This window comes from Microcaecilia unicolor, chromosome 1 (assembly GCF_901765095.1).
Source record: "Microcaecilia unicolor chromosome 1, aMicUni1.1, whole genome shotgun sequence".
NCBI classification, from domain to species: Eukaryota; Metazoa; Chordata; class Amphibia; order Gymnophiona; family Siphonopidae; genus Microcaecilia; species Microcaecilia unicolor.
In genome coordinates, this window is record NC_044031.1 from 637,055,018 (window position 1) to 637,075,978 (window position 20,961).

The 20,961-nt window shown below is 42.1% G+C and overlaps 1 protein-coding gene across 1 annotated transcript in view; it reads right to left on the reverse strand.

Moving 5' to 3' along the window:
• The window catches only part of LOC115481957 (olfactory receptor 1019-like), a 74,876-nt gene extending 67,593 nt beyond the window's left edge, over window positions 1-7,283 (reverse strand). The window contains exons 1-2 of the mRNA XM_030221454.1: window positions 7,259-7,283; window positions 5,881-6,495 (exon numbers count right to left, since the gene is read on the reverse strand). Of these exons, the coding sequence (XP_030077314.1) occupies window positions 5,881-6,474 (594 nt within the window). The 5' untranslated portion in view covers window positions 6,475-6,495; window positions 7,259-7,283. The remainder of the gene's footprint in view (window positions 1-5,880; window positions 6,496-7,258) is intronic.
• Between the last annotated feature and the right edge of the window lie 13,678 nt (window positions 7,284-20,961).

Consider the following 20,961-nt stretch of genomic DNA (forward strand, 5'->3'; position numbering starts at 1 on the left):
TATAAAATAGGTGCCGGTTGGTGTCAGCTAGACAGCAGTGCCTGTGTTGTTTTCAAGTGTAGTGGTTGGCGGGTAATGATGAATACAGGCTGTCTCTGTTGCGTCCTGCCTACAAGGAAACAGGAAGTTACATCAGGAGATAGGACGCAGAGGAGATCCTTGGACTGGCCAGAGCAGGCAACCTGTCTTCTTAACTACAAGTAAAAATATTAAAATTGTGACCATCACCTCAGGAACAGCACATACACTTCTTCCAGTGCTGGCCACTTTGTTTAAATCAGATGGGCTCTACAGGATGTGGAGACCACTAGCCTTGAGCATTTTGTGTGACAAGGGCCACCAAAGTCACCCCTTGCCCCACTGCCTACTTTCAAATAGGGCCAGACACTTTGTGAAATAACACAGAACTCTGCAAAATGACACCCAAACCCTATACTGAAAACTTACAACACCATAATAGCCCTAAACCACCTATGAAAACATGGTGCTACAAATATTACACTGGGCCCTACAGGTTTTCAGGCTATCCACAATAAATCTGCATGTAATGGAGGCAGTTTATGCAAATCAATTTCATGCATATTTATTGTGGATAGCCTGAAAACCTGACTGGCAAGGGGGTACTCTAGGTCCAACTTATGAAACACTGCCCTAGAATACAAGCTTACCACACCATAACAGCTCTAACCCACCAATGTAAAGACAGTGCTATATATATTACACTGGACTCTAGAGCACCAATATACCTACTGTTGGGAAACTGGAACAAGCTGCACTGTTACACATTCCTACACAGACACTACATGCTAGCAGAATCCTTCATCTCAGTCGCACATGCAGAACATGGACAGACCCTCATCTAATACAAAATAGGGAGCCACAACAAAAAACAAAAAAACATATAAACAGAAGTTGAAATAGAGAACCCCTCCACTCTGCCCAAGAAAGCCAGACTCAGTGCAATACTGGTAAAAGAGAATGAATGAATTTTCTCCTGTACTTTGCAAAATAAAAATAGAAAAAAATAAAAAAAATGTACATTTTACAAAGCAGGTACATCTCAGTCCTTACAAAGTATTACATAAAAATATATATTTTTTCTTTTCTACCTTTGTTGTCTGGGAATTTAATTTTCTAATTTGGGCTGGTCCGGCAAAGAGTTCCAGAGCTGGTGTTATAAAGATGGAATATACTGAATTTAAATGGAAGTAAAATTAAACTCTCCTTTCATTGGGGCATATGGAATCACATCTTAACTTCATCTGTTTTGTAGAAGTTTACATTGTAGATACACAAATGGATTATTCCGTTTTGAGGCATGTTTCAGGGACAACTGGTTTCATAAGTCCAAATAAAAATAAATATTTTGTTTCATGCAGATTTCTTCTGTTTAAACATAACTAAACAGGATATAAGCCACTAATGCAGTCCATTGGTTTTCTTATATTTTGTTCCTGTGATGACATATACTGTGCCAAAAATGAAAACTCTTTTCTCTGTCTGGTCAGTTATAAAAGGAGCTCATTGCAAACACTATCATCCTTAAAAGGTTGTTTTGTTGCTGTACATGAGACATTGTGATATTGAATAAATAAGTATACATCTGTATCCCTAGTCATGTATCCAAAATGTATATAGTCCTTTCAAGATAGTCAGTTAATCATTTAACTTTATGGTCGCATTTTCACTATGGTAATACTAGAGCCCAACTAAGGAACAGGTTAGTCTTCACTGAACCAAACTTGCTTTCTTTGTGCCATCACCACAGAATTCAGTTATATCATGGGAGCAAGTACATAGACATGTCTGAAACATTTGACGAAATTGAGATTAGCATATATACCAACTGGGATTTAAAAGTCTGTCCTTTAGTGATGCCGCTTGTTCAGAAATCATAGCCATAAGAATAGACAGTTATTCAAATATCACATGCACACACCAGAACAGGCATCCATACACACACTGCAAAACAACTTCTACAGAGTACATCCCAAACTTTTTATTTTCTTATTTCCATCTTCCAAACTACAGATCAGCAGGACCCAAAGCAGTCCAAAACAAGCAAAGTCAGAAACAACAGTTTATACCTAATTTTTCAACCACCCTTAGGATTCATTCACCTTTTGGATTTAAAAAGCAAAACCAAGGACTAAATAAATGAATTTAAGCAAACGTTTAAAGCAAATGCCCTTAATATGTAATACTTAGTAGCAATGAAACAATGATCAAATAAAAATGCTGCCAATGATTGTAGATAGAATGTATTTGGATACAGGCAGCAGATGATGTTTTGTATATTCCTGAGAATCTAGCATGTGATGTTTTTGTTCTTTCCTGAGAAAGTAGCAGAATAGCAGGTGATGTTTGTACATTCCTGAGCAGGTTCACGAGCTGTTCATGTAGGGTTGTTCTTGTAAGCAATGCATGATCATGGTTGTGTAAGCAAAATGTAACCAATAGTAATGATAATACATGTAATATCCATGAATATTCATAGAGTATATAAGAAGGGGATTGACTCCCAAATAAAGAGTTTTTTGCCCAGACACACGAGAGGAGAGTTATTTTGCAACAAATGATTAAAATCAAAAACGTGAATAGAGCAGCTCCTCCCAGATTTGCTTGCTTCGAGTGCAACGGCTGCGCGGAGCGGAGGAAAGGGAGAGAGAGACTATAGCAGCAAAAGGTAAATGACGATACAGCAGTCGCTTGCCTTTCAGTGTTTTCAGTTCAACCTCCTCCTTGTTTGCGTCATCGTTGCCTTGCCCTTCCCAACTTGCCTGCAACAAAAATGAAGCCGCGTGCGGGGCCATAGCCCTATGCGCGCCACTGGTGCCTTGCCTCTGCCGGTTTCCTTCCTCCGCTCCCTCCTCCCAAACAGGAAGTTACATCTTGGGGGGGGGGGGGCGAGGAGGGAAACTGGCAGAGACGCGGCACAGACTAGCGCACGCATAGGGCTATCATCGTAGTGAACAGCTTCATTTTGTCGCAGCCTGAGCCAACTTAAGTTCCAGTCAGTCAGGGAGGCAGCGGATTGAGTGAGCCAGTCAGGGAGGGGCAGGGAAGGGATGCTTGCAGTTCCTCCAAGCTGCCACAGACTCAAAAGGCAGCGACTGGGAGGAAGAGTTAATACAGCACGAGGCGGCAGGAGCCTGCCTTTGCTGCATAGGCGCCATTTTTTTTGAAAGATTGTTTAGGGAAGCGACCGCTCCCCCTGCGCCCCACCTAGCTACGCCACTGCTCCCATGGCCATAATTTATGTGGGCGCACATTGTTATAGAATATTGCTTAGCAAGATTTGCACACAATTTCAGATTGGTGCCTAATAGCACCCAATTATCGGCACTAATTGGCTCACCAGCCAATTTTATTGGGGGCATATCTTGGATTGGCGCTGGCACCATATATAGAATCAGGGATTAGGCCTAGCATATTTTCAAAGAACCAATCTATGGGCTATTTTACTAAAAAGAGTACAGTTTTGAACTTAACGTGCTATAATGCCGGGTTTTAATACATAGTAAGACCAAATCTAATGCTGCATCAAGAAGGGGTGTTTCCACTATTTTTTTATTACAGGTACATAAGTACATAAGTATTGCCACACTGGGAAAAGACTAAGGGTCCATCGAGCCCAGCATCCTGTCCACGACAGCGGCCAATCCAGGCCAAGGGCATCTGGCAAGCTTCCCAAGCGTACAAACATTCTATACATCTTATTCCTGGAATTGTGGATTTTTCCCAAGTCATTTTAGTAGCAGTTTATGGACTTGTCCTTTAGGAAACCGTCTAACCCATTTTTAAACTCTGCTAAGCTAACCGCCTTCACCACGTTCTCCGGCAAAGATTTCCAGAGATTAATTACGCGTTGGGTGAAGAGACATTTTCTCCAGTTTGTTTTAAATTTACTACACTGTAGTTTCATCACATGCCCCCTAGTCCTAGTATTCTTGGAAAGCGTGAACAGACGCTGCACATCCACCTGTTCCACTCCACTCATTATTTTATATACCTCTATCATGTCTCCCCTCAGCCGTCTCTTCTCCAAGCTGAAAAGCCCTAGCCTCCTTAGGTTGTGCATTAATATTCAGATTAATACATGGTACCTGTTCCCAGTTAAGGGTACCATGTGAGGTAGTTACTGCACATTAGTAATCTAGCGCACGATAAGTATAATGCATTACTTGGCTAATACTTCCATGGCCGCTCTCTGCCCATGCCACCCCTCCCCATCACGACAAAAAAAATTCAGAAAAATTAAGCAACGCTCAGTAGCCTATTTCTAGGCACCAAAGTTAGGAACATAACTCATTTGTATATCAGGCCCATCAGAGAGAAAGTGGACATGCAGTCACAAATCTAACAATTAATAATGTAACAATCTACTCTCTGAGAATCTTGAGGATCTAGAAGGCAGTGTGAGGTGAAATCAGTAGAACTGAAGGGATGACAGATGCTGGAAACCGGAAAGAATTACTTGATTCATGAACAATGGAACCCACTGATCAATAAGGGTTAATTCTATAAAGAGTACATGCAAATGCCAATATTCTGATTGCAGGTTTTTCCATAATTGTAATGGTGCGTAGTTTGAAGCTGGGCATCACTGGTAGAGTGGAGGTGGAGTGCACTGTTACATGCATAAGTTAGAGAATATTATAATTTACATACATTTTTAAGCAATGTAGGCACAAGCATTTACATCAGTTCTATGACCGATGCAGGGGTGTAGCTGCTATGGGGCCACGGGGGCCTGGGCCCCTATAGATTTGGCCCTGGACCCCCCTGCCAGCGACCCTCTCAACCCCCCCTTCCCGCTACCAACCCGCCGCCTGCTACCTTTGCTGGCTAACAGGACGTCAGACTCACAGAAACAAAATGAAGCCTTGCAGGGCTTCGTTCTGTTTCTGTGAGTCTGATGTCCTGCACGTTGTACGTGCAGGACGTCAGACTGAGAAGCCAAATGAAGGAAGAAGACCGGCTGGCGAGGAGGATTGGGGTCTCCCGCCAGCAAAGGTAGGTGACGGCGACGGCAGCGGGGGGTCGAGAGGGTCGTCGGCGGGGGGGGGGGGGGGGTCAAAGTTGTTGGAGGTGTCGGCAATGTTAGCGGGGTTTGGGGGGCTAAAATGTGCACCCTCACCTCAGCTCTGGACCCCCTTACCGCTGAAGTCTGGCTATGCCCCAAGTGGTCACACCTAAAATATATGCATGTATCTGCTCTACTACATGAATATTCTATAAAGGAAAGTAGGCAACAGTAGATGAGAGATAAACAGGCAAGAGTAATCTCCAACCAGACTGGGCCTCCTTTTCTTGGTATAAGGTGTCTCTGAAGGCCTCTAAATCAATTTCTGAGGAAGTTTGTCAAAGCTCATAAAAGAAACTGTGCTAATTTCTGTTCAATGCTGCTTATTTACCCTGATTGCATCCCAGAATCCTTGAAATCCAAATTCTTTCATTCAGGCAGCATGTATGGTCATATGGAGAGACCACTACTTTAGTTTTTTAATAGAAATATTTCTATGGCAAACCCTATATCAAAATATCGCCTTTCCTCTTTATCATTTTTTTCAGAGCTGCTTTCACATCCTTATTTCTCAGACTGTAGATCACAGGGTTTAGCATGGGGATTATAACCATGTAAAACACGGATGCTACTCTGTCCTGATCCAGTGAGTACTGTGAACTGGGCCTCATGTACATGAAAATCACAGTGCCATAGAATAAGGTCACACAGAGAAAATGGGAGGCACAGGTGTTGAAAGCCTTGTGCCTGCCTGTGCCAGAGGGCATCCTCAGGATGGAACATAGGATGTAAGCATAGGAAATCAGAATGGCCAGCAGCGTGCCAACCTGAATACTGCCTGCAAAAGCAAACACTAGGATTTCATTTATTGATGTGTCGGAACAGGACAACTTTAATAGGGCTGGCATGTCACAGAAGAAATGAGTAATCTTATTGGATCTGCAGAAGGACAGACTGAATATACTGGGTGTCTGTATCAAGGCATTGAGGAAGCCACAAAGATAGGCACTTGTTACCAATCGAATACAAATAGTGTTTGTCATTATGGCTGTATAAAGTAATGGGTTGCATATGGCAACAAAGCGATCATAAGACATAACTGCAAGAATCAGCCCTTCTGAGCCTCCCATTCCAACAGCAAAAAACATTTGCACTGCACAGCCAAAGAATGAAATAACTTTCCTTTCTGATAGGAAATTGATTAGTGCTTTAGGAACAGTAATTGTGGAAAAACACAGATCTACAAATGACAGGTGCCTCAGGAAGAAGTACATGGCTGTGTGAAGATGAGGGTTTTCAGTAATAACAACAAACATGCCAATGTTTCCCATTACTGTTATTATATAAATCACTAAAAACAGAATGAAGAGCAGAAGCTGTAGCTCTGGATCACTGGTAAGTCCTAAGAGAATAAACTCAGTCACTGAGGAATGATTCCTGATGTCCATGGGGTAACTGGATCTTTTCTCCTAAGATTAGAAGAAAAGCAAAAATATTAGCAATTTGTTGTTCTTTTGTAAAACTCCATGATACAAAATAAAAACAATATGCACTGAACAGTTATATCTTTGTATCTTACATTCTAGTAGGTCATTACTGTGTACATTAGAAACCAGAATATATATATATATGAATAGATCACCAGATGAAATAAGGCTTGTTGTTTGACTACCAGTTTGGCCTTGAAATCTATTTCTTAAGATCTGGAATTATGTGATCTCTATGAAACACAAAAATATAGAACAATTACAGTAAGAAAAAAAACATCTGCTAAACTGTGTAATCTCATCTTGTCCCTCAGAAATCATCTGTTCATGCCCAATGTTTCCTTGAAGATAAGAACATAAGAGTAGCCATACTGGGTTAGACCAGTGGCCCATCTAACCCAGTATGCTGCTTTCAAAAGTGACCAAGCCAGGTCACAAATACCTGGCAGAACCCAACATTGTAGCAACATTCCATCTACAAATACCAGGGTAAGCAGTAGCTTCCCCATGTCTTTCTCAGTAGCAGACTATAGACTTTTCCTCCAGGAACCTGTTCAAACTTTTTTAAAACCCAGATACGCTAACCGCTGTTACCACATCCTCTGACAAAGAGTTCCAGAGCTTAACTATTCATTGAGTGAAAAAATATTTCCTTTTTTTGTTTTGTTTTAAAAGTATTTCCATGTAACTTCCTTGAGTGTCCCCTAGTCTTTGTATTTTTGGAATGAGTAAAAAATTGATTTACTTCTACTTGTTCTACACCACTCAGGATTTTGTAGACCTCAATCATATATCCCTTTATCCATCACTTTTCCACGTTAGGAGTTACCAACCAAGGAAGGGATCTAGGTGTCGTCATTGATGATACGTTGAAACCTTCTGCTCAGTGTGCTGCGGTGGCTAAGAAAGCAAATAGAATGTTAGGTACTATTAGGAAAGGAATGGAAAACAAAATTGAGAACGTTATAACGCCTTTGTATCGGTCCATGGTGCGACCACACTTTGAATATTGTGTTCAATTCTGGTCACCACATCTCAAAAAAGGTATAGTGGAATTAGAAAATGTACAGAGAAGGGCAACGAAAATGATAAACTGGATGGGATGACTTCCCTATGAGGAAAGACTGAAGTAAGGGCTCTTCAACTTGGAGAAAAGACAGCTGAGGGGAGATATGATAGAGGTCTATAACATAATGAGTGGACTGGAACGAGTAGACATGAATTGTTTGCTTACTCTTTCCAAAAATACTAGGACTATGGGGAATGCGATGAAGCTATAAAGTAGTAAGTTTAAAATGAATCAGAGAAAATTTTTCTTCACTCAACGTGTAATTAAACACTGGAATTCGTTGCCAGAGAATGTGGTAAGGTAGTTAGCTTAGCGGGGTTTTTAAAAAGTTTGGATGGCTTCCTAAAGGAAAAGTTCATAGACCATTATTAAAATAGACATGGGGGAAATCCACTGCTTATTTCTGGGATAAGCAGAATGAAATGTATTGAACTTTTTTGGGATCTTGCTAGGTATTTGTGACCTGGATTGACCACTGTTGGAAACAGGATGCTGGGCTTGATGGACCTTTGGTCTGACCCAGTGTGGCAATACTTGTGTACTTATGTACTTAAGAGCCCTAACCTCTTTAGCCTTTCCTCATATGAGACTAGTTCCATCCCCTTTATCATTTTGGTCACTCTTCTTTGAACCTTTTCTAATTCCGCTATATCTTCTTTGAGATACGGTAACCAGAACTGAATGCAATACTCAAGGTGCGGTTGCAACACGGAGCAATACAGAGGCATTATAGTATTTTCGATCTTATTCACCATCCCTTTCCTTTTTTTTTTTGTAAATATATTTATTGGTGTATGAAGTCAGTAACAAGTAATAAAACGCACAATCAAGTCAATACAACTCCAAAGCAAAAATGAGTGTACAAAGAGTAAGTTGCCTTGTCTCAGTTATTCTGATCTTCATAACTGTTTAACAATTAAATCCCTCACCCTCCCAGTTCCCACCCCCCTCCCCAAAGGTTGCTCCTGCCTTATGCAGTGTTCTCCCTTTTTTTTTCCGTGTTTTTAGCCTTTGCAGACATCTAGGTTCCTGCTTCTCCCTCATACAATTCTGAACCAGTCCCTTCCTGACAAGCATTCGCAACCTTTGTAATCCCCTCCCTCCCTTCATCCCTCCCCGTTCTCTTTCCTCACCCTGCCTATCCCCCTCCTCCCTAACCCCCCTCCCTCCCGTTACCCCTTTTCCCCCACACACACTCTCCGGTTGTGCCATATCTGAAGACTTACACTTCCCCGTGCACACCACTAACTCCCCCGGTCTCCCCTCTCAGAACACTGCCTTTTCCCCCCCTCCCCCTCAGTGATTCCCCCTCAGGCCCCACTTCTAACATTTTAATCAAAACATAACAGAACATTTGGAAAAGAAACTAGTCAGATTCATAGTCTTTCTTTCTGGTCACCTGGATCTCTAACTCTTCCTCAGATGGAGTCTCATGTGCCAGGAAGCTGGCCAGAGGCCTCGACGCTCATCCGGGTTTCACACCTCTTCCATATTTCAGCAATTTAAACGTTCTCCCCTGCGTCGCCCAGGCCCCTGGCACTCAGTTCAACCGTATAAAGCATTCGTCTTTACCTCTAAGGTTCTCAACTCCAGGTGACCAATTGCTCAAGAACTCTGGCGACCCATCACAGGAAAGAAGAAATTCGCTGCCAAATGCATGCTCTATTTCCTGCTTCTATTTTACTGCAAACCGTTTACAAATGCTTCCAGCTCTGCCGACTCAGTGAAATAGATAGTCTTGTTCTCATGCAGCACTCTCACTTTTGCTGGATAAAGCAAAGTGAATCGGATCCCCTTGGCATGGAGCCTTTTACAATGGCGTCCCATCACCTTCCTCTGGTCAGACACTATAGTTGAATAGTCCTGAAAAAGGAGTATTTTTCCTCCTTCATAGGTAAGGCTCGGTTTACCTCTGTACGCCTGTAAAATCGCTTCTTTATCGGAATAATTCAACACTTTTGCCAGCACTTGTCTCGGCCTGTTCTCATTGGCGCAGAAGATTTCAGCATAATATCTACAATGACACCTAGATCTTTTTCTTGAGTGCTGACCCCCAAGATGGACCCTAGCATCAGGTAACTATGATTCGGATTAAGTGGATATTTAGAAAATTAACCTAAGTCAGTGCTACAGAATATAACAAGTTTAAGATATTTGGAAATCGTTATCTGGACATCTTAGGTCTGTTATAATACCTGCAGGTAACTTTTTTCTTTGTCTTTCATTAGAAAGCAGTTGAATATTACCACTAACTGACTTAAGTTGAAACCTGCCATATCTCCAATTATTGCAATTAAAAGTTATCCATTTACAGTACTGAGCTACTAATGTCTTAGACAGTTAACTCCAAAGGTATGTGGCTAAAATGTTTTGAATATCACTGCTTAGGTAACAATGGTATTAGGTGGAGAAATTTTGGAAGTTAATTGTTAACAGAAAATGTATTGTAATATTAAGGGCTCCTTTTACAAAACTGCGCTAGTGATTCCCGCATGACAAATGTGATGAAGCCCATATGAATTGAATAAGCTTCGTCACATTTGTTGTGCCAGAATCGCTAGCATGGCTTTGTAAAAGGAGCCCTAAATGTTTAAGAACATACAAATAGCCATACTGGGTCAGATCAATGGCACAGTATCTTGTTTCAAACAGTGGCCAATCCACATGTCACAAGTACAGTGGCGTACCAAGGGGGGGCGGTCCACCCCGGGTGCACGCCGCTGGGGGGTGCCGCGGCGCGCGCCTGCTGAGAGAGTTTGCTAACTTCTCTCGTTTGCTGCAGCTCCCTCTGCCCCGGAACAGGTTACTTCCTGTTCCAGGGCAGAGGGAGCTGCAGCGAACGAGCAAAGTTAGTAAACTCGCAGCAGGTGCCCGGGCATGCACCCGGGGGGGGCTCTTTCACGGGGGAGTCTTTCGCCGGGGGGTCTGCGCTGCATCGGGGGGGGGGGGGGCGCTGCACCCGGGGGGCAGGGCGCCGCCCCGGGTGGCCGCCCCCCTAGGAACGCCACTGCACAAGTACCTGACAGAGACCCAGTTAATAGCAACATTCCATGCTAACAATCAAAGCTCAGGGAAGTGTTTTATATATGAGCTACATCAGGAATTTCCCTGCCAAATAGGGCTTATAAATTTGCTTCTGAAGCAATGGAAAGTGATGTGAATTACCAAAGATTACAAACAGGATTTAAATCTAGAGTTCCCTGGTTCACAGTTCACAGCTCTGACCACTAAGCAACTCCTCTGCTCTGTACAAGCTTTGTAATGACAATCTGCAGGTTTACTTACCAAGCTAAGAAGCGTTGGGCTTGTCGATATGATGTCACGTTGATATAATATTTCTTTGAAAATCTAACAAATGACATAGGCTGGCAATTCATAGATTCTGTATTATTTTCTTAATTAAAAGGAAAATATATGGCATGGCACCTACAGAGAAAGAGCAAATGCTGCCTTTGAAAGTGTTTGCTTGGATCATGTTAAGATTTTATAATAAGGTTTTGATGCTCAGGGAGCACATTCTCTAGAGCACCTCTCAACTAAAACAGTCAAGTAACACTAAAGGATTTGACCACTGTGACCTCAAAACAGCAGGGATGAATAATCTCCTTCTTCTTTACACCTATTTTTAATTATAGTGCAAAAAGAGATATACATTTTTTTAAAAATCATGGGATAAACACAGAGAATCCCTAGGAAGTATATAGGTGGGCCCTGAGGTCCTTATTTGTAATCATTTTTATGTAAGACTTATGGTTTCTCAAGAGTAGCAATAACTTTGCCTTAGTAATGAGATACTTTAATCCAGTACTCCTCCGGGACTGATGGGCAGGGAACCCTGTGGGACTCCACAAGGTTGATGCCAAGATTCTGAGAGCATATCTTTCATTTTGACCTTGCTCACATTAAACATCATCTGCCATTTGGATGCCCAGTCTCCCAGTCTCGTAAGGTCCTCTTGCAATTTTTCACAATCCGCTTGCGATTTAACAACTTTGAATAACATTGTGTTGTCAGTAAATTTAATTACCTCACTAGTTACTCCCATCTCTAGATCATTTATAAATATGTTAAAAAGCAGCAGTCTCAGTACAGACTGCTGGGGAACCCCACTACCATTCTCTATTGAGAATACTGACCATTTAACCTACTCTCAGTTTTTTTTTATCTTTTAACCAGTTTTTAATCCACAGTAGAACACACTCTCCAATTTCCTCTGGAGTCTTTCATGAGGTACTTTGCCAAATGCCTATTGAAAATCCAGGTACACAATATCAACCGGCTCACCTTTATCCACATGTTTGTCCACCCCTTCAAAGAAATGCAGTAGATTTCTGAGGCAAGATGCTCGGCTTTGAAACACACTACCCTTTGAATTATGATGTACTGGCTCAGAAACATGGTTCAGGAGACAACTTAAAGCTCATTTATTTACTCAAGGATTTTTCTCTTAATTTTTATTTGTTCTGTCATTTGTGATGTAGTTTTATTTCTTTGAATTAGTTTAAGTATCTTCTTTGTAACCTGCCAAGAATAGAAGGATAGAGGGGGCTATAAATATTTTAAATACATAAACCATAGTATATGGAGTGGGGAAAAGTAAAAATATTATCTGCATAAAAGTAGATTCTAATATAGGACCAAATAAAAGTAGCCAAATGACCAAGAAAAATGTTAAAGAAGGGAAAGAATAGATATTTTAGGCACACAAGTGGGGTAATAATATGAAGTACCAGTGGAATATTGAACAACAGAAGAGTGGTCACAAAGAAAGGAATAAAACCATGAAAGGACAGAGCCAGACAGTGTAGTAGGGGAGAGTGGTCCACTAAATCGAAAGGTTGAGAAAAACTGCTAAGCAAATATCACCCCTATGAAGGGATGAGTGCAGTTCGCTGAGGAGAGAGTTGTCAACTGTCTTAGTGCTATTAAACTGTCTAAATCCTGCTTGGTAAGGATGAAAAATTGACAGTTTTTCAGTTTGAGAGCAATTGTGTAAAGACTACCTTTCCAGTGAGTTTAGCTAGAAAGCATAAATTCAAGACAGGACAATATTTGGCAGGTAGCGCTGGATCTAATGAAGGTTTCTTCCAGCAGAGGTGGGACCTGTTCCTGAAGGATTGTTATCTGGGGACATACTGTTCTTTATGGGGAACACAACAGGGCTAGTCGGGGAACCTTGTATGTCATTCCCTTCCATGCAAGGCATAGCTTTAGCATGCTGTAGAGGTCCTGTTTTGAGAAGTTCACTACAATTATACAAGGATGTGTATGTTTCTTGTTGGGGTCAAGCACGTTGGGTCCTCTTTTTAGGCATATAGTTTAACAAGGCACTTATGAACATAACCCTTAATGCTCTGGGAGAAGTACTTTGAGCTGCTCAAAGGGGCATCCGTCTCCCAGAAGACCATTTTTCTGGTGGCTGCTGGATCAGTTGAAAGAGTTAGAGCTTGAAGCGATCTCTTGCAGTGAGTTGTATCTCAGTATCTTGAAGGAAAGTGCCCTTGTGACCATCGTTCTGTTAAAGATGGTCTTCCCATTTTTCCTTAACCAGTATACCGTGGAGCAGACAGCTAAAGGTGTCTGCTCCACTACTGTTCCCTTCTCCACTACTGCCAACTCCAGACTTCGCGCCTTCTGTCTCGCTGCACCCTACGCCTGGAATAAACTTCCTGAGCCCCTACGTCTTGCCCCATCCTTGGCCACCTTTAAATCTAGATTGAAAGCCCACCTCTTTAACATTGCTTTTGACTCGTAACCACTTGTAACCACTCGCCTCCACCTACCCTCCTCTCCTCCTTCCTGTATACATTAATTGATTTTATTTGCTTACTTTATTTTTTGTCTATTAGATTGTAAGCTCTTTGAGCAGGGACTGTCTTTCTTCTATGTTTGTGCAGTGCTGCGTACGCCTTGTAGCACTATAGAAATGCGAAATAGTAGTAGTAGCGTGGAGGAGTGGCCTAGTGGTTAGGGTGGTGGACTTTGGACCTGAGGAACTGAGTTCAATTCCCACTTCAGACACAGGCAGCTCCTTGTGATTCTGGGCAAGTCACTAAATTCTCCATTGCCCCATGTAAGCTGCATTGAGCCTGCCATGAGTGGGAAAGTGCAGGGTACAAATGTAATAAAAAATATGCTTTGATCACAATATGGTTTGATTATTGCTATGCACTTTGGGGCCCCTTCTCTAAAGCTGCACTAAAAATTGGCCTGCAGTAACCTCATCATGGGGTTCTCCAGCATGCTGAGGCCACTTTTAGCGTGGCTGTAAAATGGCCGCATTTCCCATTTTCTCAATTAATGCCCATGTGCTAATTTCCTCATTAGCATGTGGCCATTAGAATGGGAGCCATTACCGACACTAATGTTCTAGGCGGTAAGGGTTCCTGTGCTAATCACACGTTAATCGGTTGGTGTGCAGCAATGTAGCTGAACTAACCAATTAGTGCAAAACACACCTACTCTCCATCTCTAATCAGTCCCCCGCACTAAAAAATAAAAAGTACTTTTTAGCACATGGGAAGCATGCCAAAACTACCACAGGATGCCTGAGCGTGCCCTGCGGTAGTGGTTTTTAACCTGCGGTTAGCACGCTTTAGTGCTTACCACAGCTTAGTAAAAGGGCTCCTGTATTTGGCCTTCATTGTTATCAATTGTTCAGGCTTCGGAGAATACAAGATACAGCCAGAAGTTTATTGACTAAGTCCACATTATGTAATCATATTCAACCTATGTTAAAAGTCCTTCATTGGCCTCCTGTTCAGTAATGTGTTCAAATTAAAATGTTGACTTGTATTCATAAAGTTTTCAATGACAGAATGCTGATTTATCTTACAGCATTTCCAGTATAGGTAGATCTCTTATATCGTCTTCTGTAAAGACCAAAGGAAAGAATTCATTCAATCTCTGTGCTATGGCCTTGTCCTCTCTGAGTGTCCCTTTTGCTCTTTCATGAACTAACAGTCCCACGGATTCTGTCTCAGGCTTTTTGCTTCTGATGTACCTAAAAAAAGGTGTTACTATGAGTCTGTCTCCATAGCAAGTTTTCTTCATATTCTCTTTTAGCCTTCTTTATCAATGGTTTGCATCTAGCTTGACAGTGCTTATGTTTCTTCTTATTTTCTTCCATTTGGATTCTTTTTCCGTTCTTTGAAGGATGCACTTTTGGCTCTAATAGCTTCTTCCACTTCACCTTTTAACCATGCAAGGCAGTGGCGTAGCCAGAAGGCAATTTTTGGGTGGGCCAACAGGTTGGATGGGAGGGCACTAGAGTTGCCAACTTTTTTGAAAGAGAAAAAACAGCAACCTGATGCACCCATGCTCTGTCCCTACCCCACTCCCCATAACTTCAATGAGGGTTGCAGGGCAGGCTTCAGTGGCTGCAGGCCAATTGAGAGCTAAGGGAAGTACAATAGACTGCACTATTCAGCCCCATTGAGCCATGGGCCTCCAACACATATATGGTATTGAAGCCAAACACATTCTGCATCAAGAGAACCTCCTGGCCCTCCACCAACAATGGATACAGAGCACAGCAAGGACAATTCTCCATAAAACTCATCATACAAAGAAATTTTGTTTTCTAGTATAATCTCAATTACAGACATATTATAAATTAACTTTAAAAAAATCTATAAAACAAAAGTCACTCAGAACCTAGAGCAAATCTACCATGCCAACACTAACTTCCAAAAACAAAGATCCTACCTATGAAAAAGAAGTGCCTTAAATATTATAGTAGGGCCCAAAAATACAAATACATTTATCAGGAAAGCTGAACAAGCCAAATTACTACAGAATGCTACATGGAAACTTCATGCTTACAGAATACCTCAGTCACACACACACAAAACACAAATGCCAAATACAGAATAAGTGACCACAAACTCTAGAAATATAAATTAAACAGAAACCCCAAGAAACTAGACCTTGCATGTAGTACAACACTAGAGAAACAAGAAAGAAAGGCATTTGCTCCTATGCAAAATATAAAGATGGCACATGCCAGGGATGGTGTTAGGGATTGCAACTAGGGCAATTGTGCTTGGTTCCTTGGCCAGAGAAAGCCTGCATGCTGGAAGCTGAAGGCACAGCCTGGTAATGGACTTTGGGGTCCTTTCCTAGATTTCTGTCCTGGACCCCAGCCATGTTTAACATCAGCTTTGGCAAGATGTACATTCCAAATCCAACATATTATATTCACAACATTGAAAATAAAACAATTTTTTAATACCTTTTTGTTGTCTGGTCATTTTTTCTCAAATCATATTGGTCCCAGTCTCTGGTTTCTGCTTCCCTCTGTCTTCTCTTAACTGACTTGCCAGTGTCTCCTATTTGACATTTATTCTTTCTTCATGTCCATCATCCATCTCCCATCTCTGTTTTCCTATATTTCCTTGTCCAGAATCTCCCCTGTGTTCAAATCCCCTCATCCATCATCATTCCTCTGTGCACCTATGCACCCCATGCCCAGCATATCCCTTCTGTGTTCCTATTCTCCCCCTTGTCTGGTATCTCCCCCCCCCCCCCCCGTGTCCATATGCCCCTCTCCAGTGTCCAGCATTTTATCTCTATTCCATATCCCCGTTCCCCCCGCCCCCTTGTCAGGCATTACCCCTCTGTGCCCATGTGCCATCCCCACATAGCATCTCACATTTGTGTCTCTGTCCCCATGCTCCCACCTAATGCCCATCATCTCCCTTCTGTATACTTACCTATGTCCCCTTTCTCCCTCCTCCACACCAATGTGTCCCTCTCCTCTCTGATCCCACCCCCCAACCAGCTTCTCTTCCGCTCTTTCCTTCCCCTTATGCATCTGGCTCTTTTTCCATGCACCTCTCCCCTTCCCTCCAACCTCCCCTCTGCAAATCCAAAACCTCTCCCCTTCCCTCTGACCTCCCCTCTGCAAATCCAAAACTTCTCCCTTTCCCTCCAACCTCCCCTCTGCAAATCCCAAACCTCTCCCCTTCCCTCCAACTTCCCCTCTGCAAATCCAAAACTTCTCCCCTTCCCTTCAGCCTCCCCTCTGCAAATCCCAAACCTCTCCCCTTCCCTCCAAACTCCCCTCTGCAAATCCCAAACTTGTCCCCTTCCCTCCAACCTCCCCTCTGCAAATCCCAAACCTCTCCCCTTCCTTCCAGCCTCCCCTCTGCAAATCCCAAACCTCTCCCCTTCCTTCCAGCCTCCCCTCTGCAAATCCCAAACCTCTCCCCTTCCCGCCAACTCTCTGCCCCTGGCAAGTCCAGCACCCTTCTGTTCCCTTCCCAGCCTCCCCTTACTGGGCCAGCACCCCACTGACTTCCTCACCCTCTTCCACCCCTGCCGCAGCGCTTCATTTAATTCTGTCGGCGCTGCTGTAAATGCACAGTCTCCCACCCCCCACGGCGGCGCTTACAGTTTGCTACGGCGCTGACAGCAACTCTACAGATGCGGCACCGACGTCCTGCTCCGGGGCCTTCCACGTCCCGCCTACGTAAATAGGAAGTTACATCAACGTGGCAGAGGGAAGGTCCCGGAGCAGGACGTCGGACATCGGTGCCGCATCTGTAGAGTTGCTGTCAGCGCCATAGCAAAGTGTAAGCGCCGAGGTGGGAGACTGCAACAGCAGCGCCCACAAAATTAAATGAAGTGCTGAGGCAGGGGTGGGAGTCGGAAGAGGGTAAGGATCTGCTTCTGGGCGGGCCTGAAGCTAAACTGGGTGGGCCTGGGCCCATCCAGGCCCACCCGTAGCTACGCCCCTGATGCAAGGTGTCCACCTTTGTTAATAAGTGGAATACATTTGGCCAGAACTTCCACAATGGTATTTTTAAAGAACGTCCACACCTGATATAAAGTCAAAACCTTTGCAGCTGACCCTTTTAGCTTCTTTTTATCCATTTTCCTCATTTTGTCATAAGAACATAAGAGTAGCCATACCGGGTCAGACCAATGGTCCATCTAGGCCAGTATTCTGTTTTCCAAACAGTGTCCAAGCCAGGTCACAAGTAACTGGTAGAAACCCAAATCATGGCAACACTACATACTACAAATCCCAGGGCAAGCAGTTGCTTCCCATGTCTGTCTCAATAGCAGACTATGGACTTTTCCTCCAGGAATTAGTCCAAACATTTTTTAAACCCAGATACACTACCCGCTGTTACCACCTCCTCCGGCAAAGAGTTCCAGAGCTTAACTATTCATTGAGTGAAAAAATATTTCCTCCTATTTGTTTTAAAAGTATTTCCATGTAACATCCTTGAGGGTCCCCTAGTCTTTGTACTTTTGGAAAGAGTAAAAAGTTGATTTACTTCTACTCATTCTACACCACTCAGGATTTTGTAGACCTCAATCATATCTCCCCTCAACCATCTCTTTTCCAAGCTGAAGAGCCCTAACCTCTTTAGCCTTTCCTCATACGAGAGGAGTTCTATCCCCTTTATCATTGTAGTCGTTCTTCTTTGAACCTTTTCTAATTCTGCTATATCGTTTTTGAAATACGGTGACCAGAACTGAACACAATACTCAAGGTGCAGATGCACCATGGAGTGATGCAAAGGCATTATAGTATTTTTGGTCTTATACAACATCCCTTTCCTAATAATTCCTAGCATCCTGTTTGCTTTTTTGGCTGCCAAAACACAGCAAGCAGAAAATTTCAGCGTATTGTCTACAACGACACCCAGATCTTTTTCTTGAGCACTGACCCCCAAGGTGGATCCTAGCATCAGGTAACTGTGATTCGGATTATCCTTTCCAATGTGCATCACCTTGCATTTGTCCACATTAAATTTCATCTGCCATTTGGATGCCCAGTCTTCCAATTTCCTAAGGTCTTCCTACAATATTTCACAGTCAGCACATATTTTAACAACCTTGAATAGTTTTGTATCATCTGTAAATTTGATCACCTCACTCGTTGTTCCGATTTCCATATTATTTATAAATATGTTAACTAGTATTGATCACAGTACAGATCACTGCGGCACTCCACTGTTCACTCTCCTCTATTGAGACAAATGACCATTTAACCCTACTCTCTGTTTTCTGTCCAATAACCAATTCTTAATCCACACCAGAACCTTGCCTCCAATCCCACGACTCTTTAATTTTCTCAGGAGTCTCTCATGTGGAACTTTATCAAAAGCTTTCTGAAAATCTAGATACACTACAGCAGCCAGCTCACCTTTATCCACATGTTTATTCTCGCCTTCAAAGAAATTAGGCATATTGTGCACAGTAATGGACAATAAACAAAAGAATCTACCACTGATGCCAAATAACATATACTATATTTCTGAAAAATCAACTATGCATAAAAAATGAGAAGAAAAAATGAAAACATAAATGGATTCCAAAAATAAATTCAAAACAAAAGAGCTCAAAATGTCACAAAAAAGGCAGTGTCCCATTCATACTACACATAAATCAAAGAAAGAAAGGCAAATCTGTCTCCATATTCAAGTTTGTAGTTCAAAGATTAGTTAAGTACATAAGTACTGTACGTAAGTATTGCTATACTGGAACAGACTGAAGGTCCATCAAGCAGAGCATCCTGTTTCCAACAGTGGCCAATCCAGGTCACAAGTACCTGGCAAGATCCTAAAATAGTACAATACATTTTATGCTGCTTATTCTGTAAATATTTTAATAATGGTCTTTAGGAAGCCATCTAAACCTTTTTTAAACCCCACTAAGCTAACTGCTTTTACTTAAGTCTCTGGCAACAAATTCCAGAGTTTAATTACATGTTGATTGAAGAAATATTTTCTACAATTTGTTTTAAATTTACTACTTTGCAGTTTCATCGCATTCCTCCTAGTCCTAGTATTTTTGGAAAGAATAAACAAGAGATTTACATTTACCCGTTTCATTCCACTCATTATTTTATAGACCTCTATCATATCTCTCCTCAGCCGTTTTTTCTCCAAGCTGAAGAGCTCTAGCCACTTTAGCCTTTCCTTATAGGGAAGTTGTCCAGGTTAGAGCGCTTTTTCCTATTCCCCTGTCAATCACGGTGTGACACACAGTGTGCGTCAGTCCACACTCCTCCCTCCTTTCCTTTTTCATTTTCAAATGCAGATCAGCACATATGTTACACTCATCGTTGCCATTCCAGCGCTTTATTTTTGTACTTTTTAGTCTAGCAATTATCGGCGTCGGATTGATTTAGCATATCCCATCCCACTCACTGTATGCTACTTGGTTCCTCCATTCATTCACTTTGGTTGCATTTTTACTCCATTTGCCTTCCCCTTTCTTTGCACTGCATGCTTGCCCCCCTTTAAATTTGGAGTTTCTTCTGTCAAATAGATTCTATGAGTTTTAATACATAGCTTTTCCTCTGTTTTTTCACAGTGGCTTATGGGTGCACCACATAGCACTCTCACTAGAGCTCAGCTGTTTTACACTCCGCAGTGCTTCCTTCATCTTTCGCTTTTTCAGTGTTTTCCTACTTTTGGGCACTTCATAGTCACAATTGATTTAACCTTATGTTAGTCCTCTCAATTTAATTACCCCTGTCTTCTACCGTTCTTCTTCTTAGACTTCATCTTGCTTGTGTGAACGATTGTTTCTCACACATCACCTGGAAATTGTCAGTCTTTAAAAGGTATGTTCATATATTAACCTTTCCTTTCAACTTTGTGATATTTGATTTTACTTTTTCCCACATCACACATTGTTTTACACTTTTATTTTTGTTACATTTGTACCCTGCGCTTTCCCACTCGTGGCAGGCTCAAGGCAGCTTACATGGGGCAATGGAGGATTAAGTGACTTGCCCAGAGTCACGAGGAGCTGTGTGTGCCTAGGAGAGAGGCTGATTCAAGATGGCGTCGAGTTAATCTGTGACTGCCAAACTCGGAGAAAGAATTTCCTGCTCAACTCTTTTTTTTCTGCTTTAATTATGCCTAAGAGAAAAGGAAAAGTCAGAGGAGGTTTCTCCTCACCCTCGACGGACCCCAATCGAAGGCAACCTCCGATGACAGCTTTCACAGTACCTGTTACACCGCTGGGCGTTCCACTGCCCGAAGCTGAGAGGAGCATGGGCTTGGAGAGTGAAGTTTCACTTAGCCCCCGAAGTCCTCGTCAGGGTTCCAAAACCTCCATAGATATCTAATTTAGGACTTTGAATTATGAAGATGTAACAATAAAATAGCTCAATGCTTTCCTTTCTAATATAAGTTTCTTAAAAGTATCTTAATCCTCTATATAAGATTTATGTTAATCAGCCTCTCTATTTGAGGACTATATATAAAGGAACTGATTTTGTTGTCATATAGATTAAGCATAATGACCATGTATATTGCTTTGGAATTCCCTTTTTTTTTATTTTCTTGACAAAGTTTATCTTTGGAATGTAATTGAAAAATTGAATAAATAAAGAATTTTTTTTTAAAAAA